Source organism: Aethalodelphis obliquidens, unplaced genomic scaffold (assembly GCF_003676395.1).
Source record: "Aethalodelphis obliquidens isolate GAN/ISIS:26980383/991018 unplaced genomic scaffold, ASM367639v1 scaffold54, whole genome shotgun sequence".
Classification (NCBI taxonomy): Eukaryota; Metazoa; Chordata; class Mammalia; order Artiodactyla; family Delphinidae; genus Aethalodelphis; species Aethalodelphis obliquidens.
In genome coordinates, this window is record NW_020837998.1 from 9624845 (window position 1) to 9646731 (window position 21887).

At 35.0% G+C, this 21887-nt stretch overlaps 1 protein-coding gene across 2 annotated transcripts in view; it reads left to right on the plus strand.

Annotated features, from left to right (window-relative positions):
• The window catches only part of DIAPH2 (diaphanous related formin 2), an 897660-nt gene that overhangs the window by 220572 nt on the left and 655201 nt on the right, over positions 1-21887 (plus strand). For both annotated transcript variants that reach the window (XM_027086071.1, XM_027086072.1), the window contains exons 7-10: positions 9102-9176; positions 9255-9324; positions 13563-13699; positions 16348-16456. In XM_027086071.1, the coding sequence (XP_026941872.1) occupies positions 9102-9176; positions 9255-9324; positions 13563-13699; positions 16348-16456 (391 nt within the window). The remainder of the gene's footprint in view (positions 1-9101; positions 9177-9254; positions 9325-13562; positions 13700-16347; positions 16457-21887) is intronic.

The following is a 21887-nucleotide window of genomic DNA, read 5'->3' on the forward strand; positions in this document are numbered from 1 at the left end:
TTGAAAAAATTTATTAAAGTTGGATATATTAAGATGTTTAACTATATTTAAGAGTGCACATATGTACATACAGGTACACACATAATTTCCATAGTATCTTTATCAGTTTTAGGGGAAGGGGGTTTTAAAATATTATATAAAGATAAACTAGAAAAGACCAGAAATTTACCATTACGGATCACATTCTGAGACAATAAAACATTTGAACTTGCTGAGATTTTTTGACATCCACCATGAGGACCCAAAGAAATGGTTCTTTGTGGTTTGGTTGCAGTTATCCTGTGCTAAAAATATTCAGGAACATTAAATTTCTTTGATCTTTGTCTACATAGCTATCACACTCTATAATGAGTCTTTAATTATATGTTTTTGGAACTGCACCTGGTAGGTGAGAAGGACTGTTGCATTTCTGTTGTTCAGTCATCAAATAGCAATTATCTTTCAACTCTCCTTACCCCTGTTACCATGAGAGAGCATTCACTGACCTTCTCTGCTGCCCACCAGAGCCAGTTAGTATAACATGCAGATTGGTGTAGGAAAAAATGAAATGTGTGGCGGTACCTGCTAATACCTCTCTGTTTTCCTCCTTGCATTCAAAGAACTTCTAACCTTATTCACAATAAACTTGGTGTCAGCTCTCTTTCATTTCCAGGGTGTATAAATTAGGAATGTGATTTCCTGGAGTAAGTTCATTTTAACAAAATTCCACTACTAAAAGAAATTGGACGTCCTGTGGAGTGTGTGATAGAATTTTAACTTTATTACTTAGCTTAGGAAAATACATTTTTCTTGTGGAAGTTAACATTTTATTATAAGTTTGACTGGTTATATCACTAAGAAGATGACTTAAGTATGCTAACATAATTATATTCACAATTTCAAACATACGAAGAAAATTTAAAACATGACTGGCTTTTGCTTGAATGTTTGGAATGGTCTTTCTCCCTGCTTCCCCTCTATTTACTATAAAGACTCTATTTTTAATTTCATTCATATTTTTGGTACATTCTGTTTTCATCATTACATTAGGCTAAGACTGTCTCTTATATTTTTCTAAGAATACTTTTTAAAGAAGGGTGAGGAGGAAAATATTCTTTGCTCGATAGCCTTTTGGGCATTTTAACAGATTTGGACTTAAGCCATTATGACTATCTCCAAAGTATTGATAATTTTGAGAGCTTAAGAAATTGATTTTAATAAATAAGAAACTTTTATCCTTTGAGGGAGAATTTTACTTAAACTATTGCCCTCAGGAGATTTTTATATGTAACTCAGGCATTTACAATTTGTTGTGAGCAACTCTTAAAAAAATGTGTGAGTAGCATGAAACAGAGCAGGATTTTTCCAATGAGACCTGATGGGGAGAATAAATGCAGCCAGGTAAAACCCTCTTAAGCAAAAAGCAGAGGATATAGGGAAAGATGGAGTGTCTTCTTTGGTGTTTTCTAAGGAAATTGTAACCTGTTTCAATACTGAAGTCAAAACCACTGAGAGCTGGAAAATTGACATATTCAACCTTTTTATGAATCAGGTGAAATAAGTGGTCAGTGAATATCATGCTTCAAAGGGATTTTGTACAAATGTCTGGAAATGGCAGTGTTACCAATAATAGATATTCTAAATTGGTCAGAAATAGTTCATGTACTAATCAACCATGATGAATAGTTTCGAAGGACATTGAAATGCCCAAGGGTATTGTATTTACTTTCATGGAGACAAACCTGAGTGGATATATATTTTTTTATCTGGTTAAGACCAAGGCAGTCATAGCATATACAAATCCATATTGTTTTTGTTGTTAACATTTATCTTTTTCACGGATGTATGTTATTGATAGTGGAATTATCTATGAAGTTGATTTGGCTGAACAAATTATCCTTTAAAAAGGCTGAAAATACTAGGTTTTCCTTGGCTACTGTTTGGAGATGTTGATATGTGGACTGAAGGTATGATACTGTTTGCATTGGGTTGTGCATTAGTTTTAATCACCCAGCACCCTTTTTCTTTCCATAAGGACCTATAACTAAGGTTTGGTTTTAATTTCACTGAAAACATTACATTGGCAACATTGGTATTAAAATGAGATGTTTCCCTGGTATTAAAATATGTAAACACCATTTGCAATCATCTTTAAAGTCTCCTCAACCCTTTGAATTAGTTGTTTCATGTCTTATAATTTTACCAATTTTATCAATTCCCCCAAGAAACTCTGGACTATCCTTCGTTTTATCTGATGTTCCAGTGATTTGGGTTGTAGTATGAGATTACACATGGGAATAGAACACCATTAGAGAGAAATAAAATTCTTTGTACAAAACACATAACCCTCTATACTAGCCTTTAGCACTGTACAAACAGTGATAAAGGGATGACATGACTAATATTGGACTTCGGCACATGAGACCAATTGCCTTTACTGCTTATGGGACTCATGATAGAACTTCCTAATTTTATCTTTAAGCCTTTTGAAAGAAAGACGTGAATCTGGACAGTCTAATTATAAACGTGCATGTAGTCACTACTTCCTGTTATATCTATATTGCGTATAGTATACTGAACTCATCCGTCCACTAATCTGATTTTAAGTTATATTTACATGAACTGTAATTAAATAATTCAGAGTCTGAATGTCCAACTTACGGATAAAAGGTTGAAGTTTTTGGAATCTGTGAAGGATTTTCCTTTACATTTATGTGTGAGGGAGCAGAACATCATTTCCTCGTAAAATAGGCACATTTATAGAGTTTTCCTCACTTTGTTTTGCCCTGGAGAGCTAGAGAGGGGAGAATCTTGCTTTCTCGTGGACTTAGTGTTCAACAGATCCTCTGATACTTTCATTAAATATAAGATTTTCTTTCCTTTGATCATGCCAGTCAGTGTAAGTGGGCCCTTTAAAAATAATGACCTCAGAAGTTCTGAAAGCCTGGGGTAGATTTCTGTTTTAAAACCTTGATATATTTAGATATCTTTCTGTCAGAATTATGCATGAACTATAAATAGACTTCTCTCTCTCTGCGTATCCCCCTTCCCCCACCATTGTAATTTCTATGTCTATTTCAATGTGAATTGGCCAGCATTAATATAGTAATGAATATACACAAAGTTGAATAATAGCAATAAGTTAAAGAAAGCACATGATGTGATATGAGTGCCAAATATTTAAATTATTAAATCTTTTCCAAAAAATCAATCAGTAGAAGTTTAGTGTCTATTTAGATTCTTCTGCATATTTCATACAATTAAGATACTTATCAATAAATGAATGGATGAAATGTTATTAAGTGTTAATATTTTTGAAAAGGAGTCTTTAATTTATGCCTAAAATCATACTGTATTTTGGACAAGAAGATTTAAAGAACATTCAAGGTTTTGATTTTTAATATTTTCAGAAATATCTTAATACAAGTTCACTGTGCACGATTTCATTTAATAGTCACAAAGGCCTTCTGGGGTACAGGTACTATTCTCCTCCCTATTTTAAAGCTTAGAAGTTTTAAGTAACCGATCAAAAATAACACAGCTAGAATATGACAGAGATGGGATTGGAACCTAGATCTATCTTCTTCTAAAGCTTATGCACTTAACCATGTCACTCTGCGATCTCACAGAGATAGTCCATTGATGAATGGAGGCTTATTTTTCTGACCTTTGAGTAAAGGTGGGAAAAGATCTCTAATTTTCTTTCTTTCTTTTTTTTTGCGCTACGCGGGCCTCTCACTGCTTTTGTCTCTCCCGTTGCGGAGCAACAGGCTCCGGACGCGCAGGCTCAGCGGCCATGGCTCACGAGCCTAGCCGCTCCGCGGCATGTGGCATCTTCCCGGACCGGCGCACGAACCTGTATCCCCTGCATCGGCAGGCGGACTCTCAACCACTGCGCCACCAGGAAAGCCCAATTTTTAACTTCTTGAGCAATATAGGGATGTTGGACTGCCTTATAGATATAGCCACACCTTTTATACCTAAGGTCAGAAAATACTGTCTCATTTTGGGTCAGTCCTCTTCTTCCCTAGAAAATTTTCCTGGCTTCTTTTTCAGTGTTCAGATCTAATCTTGGACTCTTGCTCACTCGTATGTTAACTGTCCTCACTGATCTTTCTATTGTTTTTGTTTGGGTGATTCATTTGTTCCACCTGGTCCCCTGTCAAGTCATGGTTACAAATATCACCATGTATTTGTAGCATGTGAAGACAACTCTTTAACGTAGGTAACTTGATAACATAAAATCACCAATATGTTAATACCAAGAAATGAGATTATGGGCTATAGCCCATCTTAAAAAAAAAAAAATGTATAAGCTACATCTGGCTCTGTTCTTTCCAATAAGCTGCCGTACCTAAACTTGATTGGAAGTTTTAGTTGGAGTCTCCAGATGTCTTTCTTTGACAGTATTTGGTAGATTTCTTATGAAGGTTAGGACTTTGAAAGACAAGAAAAACGTGGGTTGAAAATTACCTATCACACCTAAATGAATGAAGTAAGCTGTTAAATAATACAAAACATGTAATTCTGTGTCTAGACAGATTTGTAGGTTTAAGCCCAATATAGTTCTGGAACAACCACTAATTCTTCTTCAATGAGTTATTGCTAGAGCCATGAGCCAGATGTTACAGGAAACCATGTACTGGTCCTGTTAGTAATTTCTAATGGTATGATTGAAATAAACATGGGCTTTGGAGTCAGACCTAGGTGTGGGGGTGTGAGTCCTAGAACTGATACTTGTTGAATGATGTTTTGCAAGTTACTTAGCTACTTTCCTTCTCAGTTTCTTTATGTGAAAACACTTTTGGGAATGGCTAAAGTCAAAAAAATTGACAATATGAAGTGTTTGAAGGATCTGGAGCAATTAGAGCTGTTACACTTTGCTGAAGGAGTCCCAAATGGTATAGCCACTTTGGAAAGCAGTTTTTAAAAATTTAAACATGCACTTATCATAAGACCCAGTAATTCTACCCCTAGTTATTTTCCCAAGAGAAATGAAAATATATGCTTACACAAATACGTACATGTGAATGTTTATAGCAGCTCTATTCATACTCATCAAAACCTGGAAACAACCCAGATATTCATCAATTGATGAATGGATAAACAAATTGTGTTATATCCATACGATAAAAAGGAATGGACTACTGATACATGCAATAACATAGTTGAATATCATAATATTTATGTTAAATGAAAGGAACCAGACACTGAAAGCTGTATACAGTATGATTCCATTTCTAATGACATTCTGGAAAAAGCAAAACTATAGGGACACAAACCAGGTAAGTGGTTGCCAGGCAACTGGGAGTAAGGAAAAGGGATTGACTACAAAAGGGGAATGAGGGAATATTTTGGTGTGGTGGAAATGTTCCAAATCTTGTTTGTGTTAGAGGTTGCATGACTATATTTTGTCAAAATGATGAACTTTACTGTATGTAAATCATATCCCAATAAAAAGAAAGGGAAAAAAAACCTTGTGTTCAGAGTGGTTATGGAAATTATAAGAGATCATCTTCCTCGCCCATTTTTTCTGCTGCTTGGTTCTTCATTATCCTCTGTTGCTTCTGTGTCTCTTATAACTTTGGGGTCCATGATAAATTGCAATTTCTTATTTCAAAGCTGAGATACTACAGAAAATTGATGTCTTTATCTTTTTCTGCAATCTGAGTCAGATTTTAAACGGAGTGATCAACTGTATTTTTATACTTCTAGATATTCCAGTTAGTACTGCATAACTCAGAGCTGGAATTGGCAGACTCTGTAAAATATACCAAATATACTTGCTTTGACTGGATTCCTCATCTCTGTTCTGTGGCAGTGGGAATGTATAGTATGGTTGGGAGGGTATTTAGAGCAATCTTGAATTTTGAGCCTGGAGTCCTGCTTGAGAAAGGCTTCCTCCACTTCTCAGCAAACCATTGTTCTATGCCAGGGGTTCTCAAACTTGAGTGAACATCAGAATCACCTGGAGGAGTAATTAAAACACATTTCTGGGTTCCACCCACAGAGTTACTGAGTCAGTAGGCCTGGGGTGGGACCCAAGAATTTTGTATTTCTAACAAATTTCCAAATGCTGTTGATGCCCCTGGTTTGGGACACACACCTTGAGAACCACCGATTTATACTTACTCTGGTGTTGCAGTATCAAAATTCCTGCCTACATACAGTAGCCAACATTTTGTTTATAAACCACTTAATCATTTCATGGCCACTTTTGTATTGGGTAAAACCTAAATATATGTATATTTATATATAGACTATATATATATATATGTATATATGTATATAGAGAGAGACTGACAGACAGTAAGCATTTGGCTAGAGGCTACAAAGTATTTGATGCTTAAAGACAGAGAAATGGCAAGACAAAGGGAAAAAAAGGTATGTCTAGCTGTACCCCTTCCTCTTCACCTCTTGAGTGTCATCCTACTATATCATAATTATTTTATTCTAGCTAAAGGCTCCTTTTGTACTCCCATTCTCTCTACTTTAAAAGCTCTGAGGACTCTTACCCAGTCCTCCTCTGTGCATTGCCCTAACATATTCTCAGTTAAGACTTTTCACTTCCTACTTTGTAATAAATAGGCCCAGCCTCCTCACACTTAGGTTTCATGATTGTATCCTTTTTTTTTTCACTCCGATAATAATTTTCACTGAATGAAACCAAAGTACCATCAGCTGCCCAAATTGAAACAGTCTGGGATGTGTGGGTGACTGATTTCAAGTGAACAAATAGAAATCATGGTCTTGTATCAAACACTTCCCTAGACCAAGAAGCAAATAATCCTAATAACTTTAATAGCACTAGGTATAAAAAGAAACAGGTAAAATTTAGAATCTTTAAAGAATTTGTGAGTGTTAAATTTAAGGAAATCATAGATTATTTCATCTTTCCAGATGCCAAAGCAGATACTGAGGGCTGTATATATAAATTTGTTCAGAATTTCTGTTATTTTAAGGTTGCTGTAGGGTATTTTCTGCTGTTAGGATATCTGCTGATTTCTGTCTGTGAGAGATTAAATACAGTATTTTATGTTTAGAGAGCTGATGTCCTTTTCTCCTTCTCCTACCACCCCACTGATTATCAAGTCTTTAGAGAAAATAGCTCATTGTACTGGTTGATTACATGCCTCAATTGAATAGTAGCTTGCTGCCAATTATCATTACAATGCCGTATTGATTTTTTCTCATTTCCTCTGTGGGAATTAAAGCAGAATTTGTTTAAAATGAGTTTCCATATATATTGTGGATGTGATTGGTTCCAAATATTTGAGCTATTTTTTAAATGTATTTTCTTCAGTGATCTGTTATTTCTTACTGATAGTCTCTTAGAAATTTAGGTCTCTTCTTTACCTTAGGTAGATATGAAATGTGATTTAAAACCTGTGGAATTGATCTATAGTCATGGTTTAAATATGTCGAGTATAGATTTTCATTATTGCTTCACAGGCATCCTGCTGTATGTTAATTTACGTTTGTAAAGTTCTTGGACAATATGATTCTGCTGATTCTCTTAACCACACAAGTCAGTAAATTTAATTAAATTTTAATTAGAAAATATTTAGTGTTGACTATATGTAATCCATTCTGCTAAGCATTATGGGAGACAGAAAGATGAGTGAGATCATATAACAGTCTTCAGAGAATTTATAATCCAGAAAGGTGGGTGAAGACACTTGTGGTATGAATCATAATGTCAAGTAGTAAGAGATGCACAAACACGGGCATTCAAAGAGAAAATAATGCATTTGGATGGAGGACTTACAGGAAGAAAACATTAATGGAGGAATTGACAGTCAAGTTGAGCCTTGATGGGTTGGGAGAGACGGAGTTGGAGTTACCTTCTGGGAAGTGAGGTCAAGCAGGGAAATGCAGGGAAGACTCCAGGAAAGAGAATATGTCTGATTTTTATTGGAACATGTGGTCTAAGGCCTGAGGCTAGAAAGGTAGGTTGAGGCTTGATCAGAATCAGGACTTGAAATGTGTTAAATAGTCCAGAGAAAATTTTTGGACAGAAGACTGTGGTAATCTGGCATTTTATAAAATGAATAAAAGAAAAGAATGATGCCTCAGAGACCCTAGTTGGGAGGCTTCTGCCATATTAAAGGAAAGGTAACTAGGGCTAAATTAGAATGGTAGACAATGAAAGGGAGTCATTCTAGAAGTAGAGTAGTAGTAGAGTAGGGTCATGACAATAAGTCAAATCAAGTTCTCCGTGATCAGTCTTCAAGTCTTTTGTCACACATGGGACTTCATCTCCTGCCATTCTTGCTTCCAAGCCTGCTTGTTCAGCTGTGACCACACAGGTCTCCTCACAGATCCTGGAACATTCCAAGCACACTAGCTACCACCTCAGCACCCTATTTGCTTTTATTCCCTCTATTAGGAAAGTCCTTATTTCCTTCAAGGCTCTGCTCAAATATCACCTTATCAAATAATCTTTCTCTGACTACACATTAAAAAATAACATCCTGGCTCTCCTTATTCCATTTGCCAAGGTTTATTTCTCTTCATGGTACCAAAGCATTGACATTTTATTATATAGTTAGTTATTTATGCTCTGTCTCCCTTTTAGTAGATGGTAAGCTACATGAGGGTAGGGGCTTAGTTTGTTGCCAGTTATATCTCTATCACCTAGAACATGCCTGGTACTTAGTGGGAACTCAATAACTATTTGTTAAATGAATGAACAGAATAAATGCAAAGGTGAAAGAGGTGGCGGATCAAGAAATTATGCCAGTATTTCAAGTCTGAAGGATGCAAGGGATAGTAGTATTATTATCAGAATATGGAAGAGGAGTTGATTTAGGAGAACAGAGACATAGGAGAAGAGAAATTTGGCTTTGTAAATTCAGGCTTAAGTATTCGACACTGGTGAAACAACCAAGGCAGTGCTGTAGAATGGGCAATCTAAAATGTGAAGAGAAGTCTGGGATTGAGGTAAAGATCTCTGAGTCATCCCCATAGAGTCAATACTCAAAGCAATGGGAGTGGAAAAAAGAAGGACACGCGATATAAAGACAGCATTAACAGATCTGAAAATCAAAATTTAATTTGGGATATTTAATGTTTTAATTATATAAACTTATTTATACTTTTTTTTCTTGTTTATTTAATAGCTGGGTTAACAACTTTGGCCATGAAGGTCTTGGACTCTTGTTGGATGTGCTGGAAAAGCTTCTGGACAAGAAACAGTAAGAATAAACATGAAAAAAAATCACCATGGGGGACATTTTTAAGCACAGCATAATATGTTTTTTCCTTTTATTCAGGCAAGAAAATATTGACAAGAAGAATCAGTATAAACTTATTCAGTGCCTCAAAGCATTTATGAACAATAAGGTAAGTAGTATTTATTTCTGCCTCTGTCGCAAAAGGTGAGAACTTGCCCGACAGACACCATGAAACAGGCAAAATAGTGGATGCTTACTCAGTTTTCAAAAGGGTCTTTATAATGCAAATCATCATGAGTTTCATTTAAATATTATTTAAAATATACTTTCCTTCACAAAATATTTATTGGCAGGTTTTTGCAATCATGCAAACATACAAGTCTTGTTCCCAAATCAAATAATACTCTTTAATACTCTTTTTTTTCCATGGTAGTAGGAAAATTTAAATGGGATAGGTTGAATACCATTTCCTTACAGAGAGTTTTTATTCTAATGTAAAGGACAATTCAAAGCTATGATTTGATTTTTTTTTTTTTTTTTTTTTTTTGCTGAGAACGTTATAAGGTTAAGATTTTTCTTTCTTTTTATGTTCAATTAATGTCAGTGAGTTAACATACATAAAAGACATTTCTGGCACATACCAGGGTTTTTTTTTTGTACCTGTGTGATACCAGTTGCATTATGAGGGACTCTAGGAATGCCAGACAAGGGTTTTCCTTCTAAAAGTAGTCTTTGCTCAGGTTATGAAGTTAAAGTCATTTTTTCTATAAACTTGTTTTGTTACTCTCTTATACATGATTTGTGCTATATTCCTATAGGTAAAATACCACTGACTAATTCACTAATTGAATAATTCCCTTTATATGGTATTTTAATAATCTCAAAATATTTATTAAAAATAACTAATTATAACAATAACCCAAAACTTGCCAGAAGTAAAATATAGCTATTAAAAGCCAATGCAGTAAGATTATCTACTTAAGTGATCTGCAGTCTTTCTTAAGTGTGTGGGATTATGTATAATTATGTGTATATTATACACACATGTATCAGCAAAGAATTTTTTGGCATGTGGAACAGATGGATGCTTGCCAATTGACGTGAGTCTCCCGTATAGAATATACTATTTGTGCTGTTCTTGGAAGTTTCTTCCAGAAAGATTTCCATCAGTACTAGTACAGAATTTCTGAACTTCTGAGCTCTTAGTCTTTGGTGACAAAGTTATGCAGAATCTGATACCTAACAAGAAAGCAGTTAATGAACATTGCTTCTCCACAGCTCAAGATGGATCTCTTTTTTCAATTGAGGGAAACAAAGAAATAAAGGAAAGACAACACTGTACTAGAAATCAGGAAATATAGTCCATGATTTGCCACTAAGTTGTGTGGCCTTTAGAAAATCATTTGACCTCTCTGCCAATCAGTCCCCTCACCTGTAAAATTAGGACTCTGATCTAAGTTCTTACTGACTTGAGTAGTCAACTCTTACAGCTTTCCAGGATATAACTGTAATCAGTATAGTTACTAGAGAAAGTGACATTTCCTGTAGAGCCTTTTCCCACGAGACAGAAATTGATATGTTCATATGTAATTATTTATTACTTAAGAGTTTGGCAGTTTTGAAGAACATGATTTTTTTTTTATTAGAGTAGAGTTGATTTACAGTGTTGCATTAGTTTTACAGCAAAGTGATTCAGTTATACGTATACATGTATCTATTCTTTTTTAGATTCTTTTCTCATATGGGTTAGTACTACTCTGTATTAACAGTGAAATCTGACAGCATTTCATTGGAACAAAATTGCCATTTCAAGCTAACCTTTAGTTAAACACCACACATTTGAATATTTTCATGGTTCCTAATTTATCTTCGAAAAGAATTCAGTGTAGCATTCCCTATGCTATGCAGTAGGTCCTTGTTGGTTATCTGTCTTATATGTAAAGTAGTCTTCTGTGTGTGTTCATCCCAAGCTTCTGATTTATCCCTCCCCTCCCATGTTTCCCCTTTGGTAACCATAAGTTTGTTTTCCATACCTGTAAGTCTGTTTCTGTTTCGTAAATAAGTTCATTTGTTTCTTTTCTTTAAGTTAGATTCCACATATGAGTGATATATGATATTTGTCTTTGTCTGATGTACTTCACTCAGCATGACAATCTCTAGGTCCATCCGTGTTGCTGCACATGGCATTATTTCATTTTTTTAATGGCTGAGTAATATTCCATTTTATGTATGTACCACATCTTCTTTATCTGTTCCTCTGTCAATGGACATTTAGGTTGCTTCTATGTCTTGGCTATTGTAAATAGTGCTGCAATGAACATTGGGGTGCATGTATCCTTTTGGGTTATGGTTTTCTCTGGATATATGCCTAGGAGTGGGATTGCTGGGGAATGTGGTAGTTCTATTTTTAGTTTTTTTTTTTTTTTTTTTTCTTTTTTGCAGTATGTGGGCCTCTCAGTGTTGTGGCCTCTCCCATTGTGGAGCACAGACTCCAGACACGCAAGCTCACTGGCCATGACTCACGGGCCCAGCTGCTCCGTGGCATGTGGGATCTTCCTGGACCAGGGCACAAACCCGTGTCCCCTGCATAGGCAGGCGGACTCTCAACCACTGTGCCACCAGGGAAGCCCCTATTTTTAGTTTTTTAAGGAACCTCCATACTGTGCTCCATAGTGGTTGTACCAATTTACATTCCCAATAACATTGTAAAACACGATAGTTTAACTTAGATTATTCTATATTAAGATTAAGCTTTAGTTAGAGCATGTTAATGTCTTGCACATAGGTCCTAGGAACATGAGTAAATGGTAGGTCTTTTAAATTATAGGCGTGTGAAACAATGGGCATAAAGTACACATTCAAAATAAAAAAATATACAGTAATATATCCATTTCATGTTGGAATGAATTGTCATAATCAAAGAATGAAACTTTCATCTGAAATGACTCATACATCAAATTTGCTGGCCCTGAGGAGTTTTGATTACCTACTTCAAAAACTCTTTTTGCTTATACAATGCATGTAATAATAGGATCATAAAAAGCAACCCATTGTCCCTTAACTTCCATTGCTGTAATATTGCTCTGATGTTTAGATTGATGGTTTTCCATCATTTCTCATATCTTCATTTTTATTTTGAGTATGTCCCTATACATTACAAACTACTTTTAATAATAAAATGGAAATTTGAAAAATTAAATGATTTCACTCTCAGTCTAACTGATTTTTAAAGTTATTTTAAGTTTGGTAATTGCATGGTAAACATCTCTCTCAGTTTTCCACATCACTTGTTTTCCTTACTACTTATTATTTACCAGCTACCTTTATACTTACATAGTCCTTCTGTTTTTCTTTGCTTCTTTTTAATCTCGTCTCTTCCATTTCCTTTTTTTGTCTTGTCTCTGTAAATTTCCTTATTTGTTATGACCTCGAGTAAAGTCATATTTAAGAGCTTTAGCTATGTTTTTTTTAGTCCTGAATTCTTTTAGAAGATAAATTAGGAACCATGAAAATATTCAAATGTGTGGTGTTTAACTAAAGGATAGCTTGAAATGGCAATTTTGCTCCAATGAAATGTTGTTGGATTTCACTGTTAAACTGTAACAAGGAGCAAACATATTTCATAAGAAATCTGAGAAATAATTTGTGGGACAAAGGTCAAAGAAAATATTACCTTCTTCATGTAGTGAAAACCTGAGTTTTGAGCTTTCTTCATTTTTTTACCTAGTCATTCTTATGATGCACATTTGCATGCATATATTCAAGCCTAGAAAATAAATGAAAATGGTGTCTGGCTTCTCTGCCTAGTTGACTGTGACACTTAGTAAAACCCAGGCTCCATTTCTTTCTGTTCATAACTTTTGTAATGCAGCACAACTGCTTGAAAGAGGGAGGCTAAGAGAGAGAAGGTATGGGAAAATCCATACAGAGGTCTACTGCTTCTTTAACTGGCATGTAGTATACAAAAGAGCTTTTCAATGTTTTACCCTTTTTGTTCAACTTAGTTTTCCATGCAAACATATTGGAGAATTTAACCATGAGTTCCAGACATCTCCAGGGAGACCCAGTGACATAAGCAGAACTGCTTTAGAAAATCATATCAGTATGTTCTTTACATATTCTTCTTTGTTGAGAAAATATTGGTGGTTCCCATATTTCTTCCAAATTTTTATGGAAGTTTTAGGCAGGCTAATGGAGATCATATCTGACCAAAGGACAAAACTCCAAGATGCAGTCATTTCAAATAAAAAACAAACAACTGCATTTGAAGAACATTCATCTAATTAAGTAGAACCTCACTGTGGAGGTATTGGTTTTTAGAAAATCATTGTTTAGTTGCTTTTTAAAATTAACGATGTGTTCCAAAAACATTTTGAATGAAAGTTCATTTTTAAAAATTTTTTTCAGTTTGGATTGAAAAGGATTCTAGGGGATGAAAGAAGCCTTTTACTGTTGGCAAGAGCAGTTGACCCCAAACAACCCAACATGATGACTGAAATAGTAAAAATACTTTCTGCTATTTGTATTGTTGGAGAAGAGAACATGTACGTATTGCTCTATTATTATATTAACTGTATAGAAAATGACACTTGAGAAATTAACAAGTCCTACTTTTGTGCTGTTTCTTTTGATAACTTGCATGAAAATACTATTAAATTTTAGAAAAAATATCGATATTTTTACCTTATCTATTTGGATATTAGCTTTTTTTTTGATTCTTTGAAAAATAAGTTTAAAAAGATAGAATCCTAATGGAGAGTTCTTCAAAGTTGGATAGTCAAAGTTAATGAATAGAATTTTGTCTAGTTGAAGGTAAAGCAATTATTAGAAAAATGGGAAAAGGTCAGTTAGGGAGTAATTTTGGCTAAACACACACACAGGCACACACATATACATACCCTACACAACATACAGCCTCACACATGCACATCACAAAATTTGACTTCCTTAACTGAATTAACTAGATGCTTTATTTTGTACTATAATTTTATTTTATTTTTTTTAACATCTTTATTGGAGTATAATTGCTTTACAATGTTCTGTTAGTTTCTGCTGTGTAACAAAGTGAATCAGCCATACATATACATATATCCCCATATCTCCTCCCTCTTGTGTCTCCCTCCCACCCTCCTTATCCCACCCCTCTAGGTGGTCACAAAGCACCCAGCTGATCTCCCTGTGCTATGTGGCTGCTTCCCACTAGCTATCTATTTTACATTTGGTAGTATATATTAGTCATGACACTCTCTTACTTCGTCCCAGCTTACCCTTCCCCTCCCCGTGTCCTCAAGTCCATTCTCTATGTCTGCATCTTTATTCCTGTCCTGCCCCTAGGTTCTTCAGAACCAATTTTTTTTTTTTTTAGATTCCATATGTATGTGTTAGCATACAGTATTTGTTTTTCTCTTTCTGACTTACTTCACTCTGTATGACAGACTCTAGGTCCATCCACCTCAGTACAAATAACTCATTTTCGTTTCTTTTTATGGCTGAGTAATATCCCATTGTATATATGTGCCACATCTTCTTTATCCATTCATCTGTCGATGGACACTTAGGTTGCTTCCATGTCCTGGCAATTGTAAATAGAGCTGCAATGATCATTGTGGTACATGACTCTTTTTGAATTATGGTTTTCTCAGGGTATATGCCCAGTAGTGGGATTGCTGGTTTATATGGTAGTTCTATTTTTAGTTTTTTAAGGAATCCCCATACTCTTCTCCATACTGGCTGTATCAATTGACATTCCCACCAACAGTGCACGAGGGTTCCCTTTTCTCCACACCATCTCCAGTGTTTACTGTTTGTAGATTTCTTGATGATGGCCATTCTGACTGGTGTGAGGTGATACCTCACTGTAGTTTTGATTTGCATTTCTCTAATGATTAGTGATGTTGAGCATCCTTTCTGCCTATGGTAAGTGAAAAGATGAAGCAATATTAATGGAATTAAATTAACTGGTTGGAAAGAACAAAAGGCTGTTGGTAACTACTCAGAGTGCACATAAGTGCCAATTTTAGCAAGTTGTTGCTGACTATGCATAGATCATTTCTTCTTATGGAAATAATATTAAGTTAGAAGCAAAATTAAAGATTTGATATCCAGTTGGTAAGAAACCATTGAGATAAAGAATGTAATACCTGCTACGGACATGAACTAAAATATTTCTTCTGAACACTCTATGTGGCAGTAATCATCTCAGTTTGAATTATAATGGGGCAGGCAAAGATTTAGGATTCTTCTAATATGTTGACTTTCTTATACCTCTTGGAATAAAATGAGATGTTGCTTAGTGCTGGTTCATCCTTCGAAACCAAAAGACAAACACTGAATAAAAATATTATCACACAACATTAAGTCTTATCTCAGTGAGAACAAACTGAGCATGAAATAACTTATGCAGATAGGCTTCCTTCCTTAGGTTTTATAGAAAAATCAGTTTATACACAAGTAAGAAATATTTTTCTAGTCTGTTAGGTTTTCAGTACTTAATTCATATAATGTACCCTACCCTGGTATATTTTATGAGTTAATTATAATTTCAAATATAGTTTGATAATAGTAGTATACTACATAGAGGTTAATTTGATTCAGACACTGTACAGAGATAGTTTCCAATATTTTTGTTCAGGTGAATAAGTTTCTTGTGCTTGGTAATTATAGATGCTTCTCTAATTTACTGGGCTTTCTCTTTTAGGTTTTTTTCCTTGTTCCATTTTCAAAGAATCCTGGGTTGTTTTTTTTTTTAAGTTCTTTAAAAAATATTTACGCTTTTCAGCACTTTATTATAAAATTACAGTCCGTTTACACTTGAATAAACTTTGAATAATTGTAAATGCCATATCACGTTTAAGTGACATTAATATCTATGTTAACACATGAACTATCAAAACCTGAAACTTAAAATTTTAATGTTTATCAATTAAGTATTTTTTTTTAAATGTCACCCAGAAAAATTATTTTCCTCAAGACTTTCAAATTGAATTTTCATTTTGGTTCCCTAAAGTTATTTAACTCTATCAACATTTGACTTGTAGAAATATGTGGACAAGAACACAATTCTTAAATTGTAGTGGTCTATGTGAAAACATCAAGCACCAGAAAGAAAACAGGGAAGACTGTATAAGGGATAACCCATATTCATATAGTATGTGTAAGATGTATTTCTCATTTCTATTTTTTTTTTCTATAGTCTAGATAAACTTTTAGGAGCTATAACTATAGCAGCAGAACGAAATAACAGAGAACGATTTTCACCAATTGTGGAAGGATTAGAAAACCATGAAGCTTTGCAATTACAGGTGAGTTAGTTTCCGGGGTTGTATTTAGAGTACTGGTTTTGTGTGACACCAACTCCATTTTAGCTAGCATTTAAATAGAAGGGAACATAAAAATGAAATTCTTCCTGTTGCTTGGTCATTCATAGAAGCTATGGTTTTGTCTGTGAAAATTACAATTTGTTTAAAATTAGGAAAAGTACTTTGGATTATTATAAATATGATGATCATAAATATTTGGATAGAAATTTAGTAATTATTGTAATAAGCCATGGAAGTTAAAGCCTTAGCATTAATCAGGGCAAGAGGGCAAACAGTTCAGCCACTGCCGTTATCCTGAGGGTTAATGAAGTCTGTGTGGGCTCGTTGTAGAAATTTAAGAAAACTAAACACATCTCTTTTTTTGTGCCATTCACACAGCATTCAGAAGTTTCACTGCCCAGAATAGGGAGGATTGAATTGCAACTCTTAGGTCATGGTCTGTCTCATAGTCCTGTGTAGACCCAGCCTATATGTCTTCTTTAGAAAATGACAAAATTTGCTATCTTTTCTTAGATGGTTTCAGGAAATGAGCCATTTTATGAAAGATAACATTGTTCTTTAGTGATGAGAACTCTTATTTATTGACTGTACTTATCGTGTGAGATTCTGGACTAAACATTTGAATTTACATATACTATCTAGTTTAATTCTCACAATTCGGCTATGTAGGTACTATTATTATCTCCATTTTGCTTATGAGACAAATAGGCTGAGATTAAATAACTTGTCTAAGGTGCCACAGCTTGTAAGTGGGACAGTCAAATTCGATGCCAGGTTTGTTAGTCTGTGGTGCCCATCTCTTTCTTTTAGACAGTGTTTAGCATTTAATGTACCATGGGAAACACTTTCTGAAATATTTTTTAAACCCTTGTAGTGTCATTCAACGAAGAGAACATGGGTCCACGTTTATTTTATGAAATTATTTAGTAGAGAGTGTTTAAATATTAAAATTTCTTATCTGATATAAAAACAAAGAGTTTCTTTTCCCCTTTTTAATTTTATTGTTAAGTGTAGTTACCTGTTTTCACCAGAGATTCAAACTACAGCAGATAGATAATTTGGCTTGTCCAAAGAAAATACTGTAGTGTTACAAAACTATAATCCCTTTCCAAATACTTGAAGACATTTGTTAATTGTTACTTCTACTCCAGCTATGATGAACATTTCAGATAGACTTTTATGGTGTGCCTTTTATGGCCAGTGTATTACATTTTTTAATACTTGGGGGATTTCCTTTCAGTGTTTCCTTTTTTAAATATACTTCTTATTATACAATTTATTTCAATAAAATTTAACATCTCTACTGAAAGGTTTGGAAACTGTCTTTTTTAAGATGACTTCTTGAACTCTTTGTTCTTGTTCCTGTGCTTGGGCTTACCTAACTAAATCTCATTGACTTTCAGTTGTATGTAGGAGTTTGTACTTGTCTTGCAAAGTTTGCTTAGGAGGAATTAAGTGTTTTATCTATATTCAAAGTTTTCATTCCTCACTCAGATCACTCACGCACTCAAAATCACACAGCTGTTGAGAGGTAGAGCTATGATTTGAAACCAGGTCTATGTGATGCCAACATGTGTATACTGTATTGTCTGACCTTTAAATGACACCCCTGCCACAGAATAGTTCAGCCCACACAATGAGGTGGGAATGACATTTCCTAGCCTTCACGAAGCTGGACTGAATGGGATGATAAAAGTGGCAAGTTTTTAACAAGTAACATGGAAGGATCATAGACGTCTTGCTAGGTATTCAAGAAATTGTTGAATACTGATTATAGATGCAAACATATGCAAATCACAATTTGAAATTTCCTATTTTAATGAGGTACGAAAGTTAGTGATTTGTTATATACAGAGCCTGGTACTCTCAGAAGAATTGTGAAGTGGGTTTGTTTATTTGGATTATTTCACGTGGATGAAAAAAAATATCTAAAAGTTCAAAACTATATTCAGAATACAGAATGAAAAACAAAAGTTTAAAATCTGTTGTTTAAAGAATGAAATGAGTGCCGTATTTTAACAGAATTACTTTTCTATTTCTGTAGTATCCTGAGACTTCTCAAAATGTTATTACAGTCTCAGGAAGTAATTCTGTTAAAATACAGGACTAATTATATTTTTAAATAATAACTACATACCCCCCCCCCCCCCCCCCTTTTTTGATTCCAAAAGAGGTTATTAAGTTCTCACAGAAGTTTTCTAGCTCATATATTTTGTACCTGTGATAGGAGTTTTATTATCTTCAGTAGTTCAAGAAATAGACAATAAATCATATATCTTCATATGTTCTCTGTTCATTGACTTTCCTTCAGCTGAGTAGCCTTCTCAAGTCTCCCCCATACTACAGTGCCTTCTTTTGATCCTAGTTATCCTTCAAAGTAGCTTCTCATCTTTCTTTTTCATTTTATAGTCTAAGTCTCTAAAAGAATCATCCATACTTGTTTTCTCTGTTTCCTAAATTACCTTTCACAACGCAACTTTTTCACAGTTCTTCAAAAGGTTGACAATGATCTTTGAATTTCAAAGTCCAGTGGCTTCTTTCCAATCCTGATTGCTTGGCTCTATTGGTCACTCCCTCCTTGAAAATTTTCCTGCCTTTGGCTTTCTAGGCACCATCCTCTCCTTGCTTACTGAATACCTCTAACTGTTCTTTCTCTATCTTCTTCGTGCGTTTCTTCTTACTTCTTGGCTATTTTATTCTTTATGTTCTTTTCTTGGTCCCATTCTGTCATCATTTTTGTTTATACATACATATGGACACACATATACACACGTATATAAGCTCATATACATATACATCTATATGTATTGATACACACATATGTGAATGCTCTCAATTGCTTCTCTAGCTTTAACGTCCAACTATGTTCTAGTGATTCCCCAGCTTTTAAGTCTGGCTTATATCGGTATTCAATCCTACCTGTCCAAATAGCTAACTGGATGTTTTAGAAGCGTCATAAAAATTCAAAATTAAAAATAGCATTTATAAGCCATGTGCCAATGTTCTAAATACTTTAATATGTTACCTCATTTTAAACCTCACAGCAATTCTCTGAGAGAGATAGTAGTAGTATCCCCATTTTATAGATGAGTAAGCTGAGGCTCATAGAGGTTAGATAACTTTTCTAGGGTCACATAGTAAATAGGAAGTAAAGCTCACTTTAGACCCTAGAGTATGTCTTCAGAGTACTTGCTCTTAACCACTATATGGTACCTCCTCTTAGTAAAATGAGCTCATTTTCTCTTTCCCTTAGCATGATTACCCCCCTAAAAGAAGTCTACTCTTCTTCCTGCCTTTCTCATTTTAGACAATAGAGAGGTACCATTTTCTTCCTGATCTTTGATTTTCCTCAAGACTTCATTCTTCTTTGTTCCCTGCATCCAATTTATCATCAAGTCTTACAAAAGACTATGAATCTATCCCAGTCTGTCTGTCTCCACTGTCTTTATCTTCTCCCAGCAATATAATTCCAACAATTTCCTAATTAGTACCCCAAACTGATACATTCTTCCCCAAAACAGACAAATGTTTTGTAATACTGTTGGTTATCCTTTAAAAATAAATCTGATTCTAACATAGTAGCATTCCTAGAAACCTATCTATGCTCATGACCCATTGCTTGATAAAAGTGAAAAGCCTAAGCATGATGAATGACCTTTCTCAATGTGGTCCCAATCTAACATTCTGGCCTTACAGCCTGTCACACTCACAAATGTACCATATGTTTTAGCCGTATTAAACCTGGTGTTTCCCAAATATGCTGTAGCCTTTTAAATGCCCTCAAACATTTTATCATGCAGAACACTTTGCTTGGAATAGCAATGCTTCCCCAGCCACGTCCCTTTCCTCTTGGTAAGGTTTAATGAGGACACAAAAGAAGGCAAATTTAGGTATGTCCTGCATAAGTCAAGGAAGGCTTCAGTGATGAGGTGATGCTTTAACTGGGTCTTGAAGGATCAATAGAAATTTTCCAGAAAATTATCTTTACTGATAGAAAACCAGTACTCTGGTAGGGTGGAAGGCAAGAGAACGGCTTCCAGTAGGTAAAAATAGAGGCCAGAGGGCTTCCCTGGTGGCACAGTGGTTGAGAGTCCACCTGCCGATGCAGGGGACAGGGGTCGTGCCCCGGTTTGGGAGGATCCCACATGCCGCGGAGCGGCTGGGCCTGTGAGCCATGGCCGCTGGGCCTGCGCGTCCGGAGCCTGTGCTCTGCAACGGGAGAGGCCACAACAGTGAGAGGCCCACGTACCACACGCACACACAAAAAATAGAGACCAGAGTAGTCTGCCAGCCCCTTCACAAAAGACAGAGTGAGGTAATACCAACATGTAGTTGAAACTGATTTCTACGTAGCCCATCAGGAAAAGCTAGGGTACACTGAGTATTAGTAATAGTTGTTTTTTTTCCCCTTTAACTTTTATTATTTTAAAAAAAGAATTTTAATTGAAGTATGGTTGATTTACAGTGTTGTGTTAGTTTCAGGTGTACAGCAAAGTGATTCAGCTATACATATACATATATATGTATGACTGTATACCTATGAATGTGTGTATATATATATTTTACATTCTCTTCCATTATAGGTTATTACAAGATATTGAATATAGTTCCCTGTGCTATAACAGTAGGTCTTTGTTGGTGATCTATTTTATATATAGTAGTATGTATATGTTAATCCCAAACTCCTAATTTGTCCCTCCCAATAATAGTTGTTTATGGAAGGAGAAGGTCATAGAGTTAACCTCCAATGATGTATTATAAAAACCAGCCCCAGTCTTCACAGGCTGCTATTAGTCTGAAAGTTGCAATGTCTTAAAGTATTTCAGGAGCTGTGTGCAGAAGTGTTTTTATTTTAGCATGATTTAATACATCTAAAAAATGTTGTCTAACATGCTGAAAATAATTTAAAAAATTGTGCATGTTATAATTAGATATGGTACACAAAAACATAGAAGTAAATATACAGTTGGTTCACTTATCCAGACCTCACCTATTTGAGAGATTTATCATTTTGGAATATAACTCAGAACCAAAAAAAAAGAAAAAAAGAAAATAATCTGAGTAGCCTACAAAATGTCACCAAATCCATCAAGTAAGCCTCATGATGACAAAGACCTTTTGGCCTTTAATCAGAGCCTATTAACTCTTTCTTCCTATGTTATCTTAATGGCCCGATTTTCTGTTTTCCATCCATAGCAGACTAGAAGCACGAGTTGGGAGGTTGGAAGACAATTTATTCCCGACTTGTGCACTGAGATGATGAAGAAGCAACAACTGACACAATGAAAGCAAGGGAGAAGGAGATAGAAACATAATAAAAGAGTGGAACTGGAATTCAAAAATTATAACATTTGGTTTCATTTGGCGTCAGAGCAAATAGCCCTGTATCTCTCAATAGCTCCTGAGGGCATGT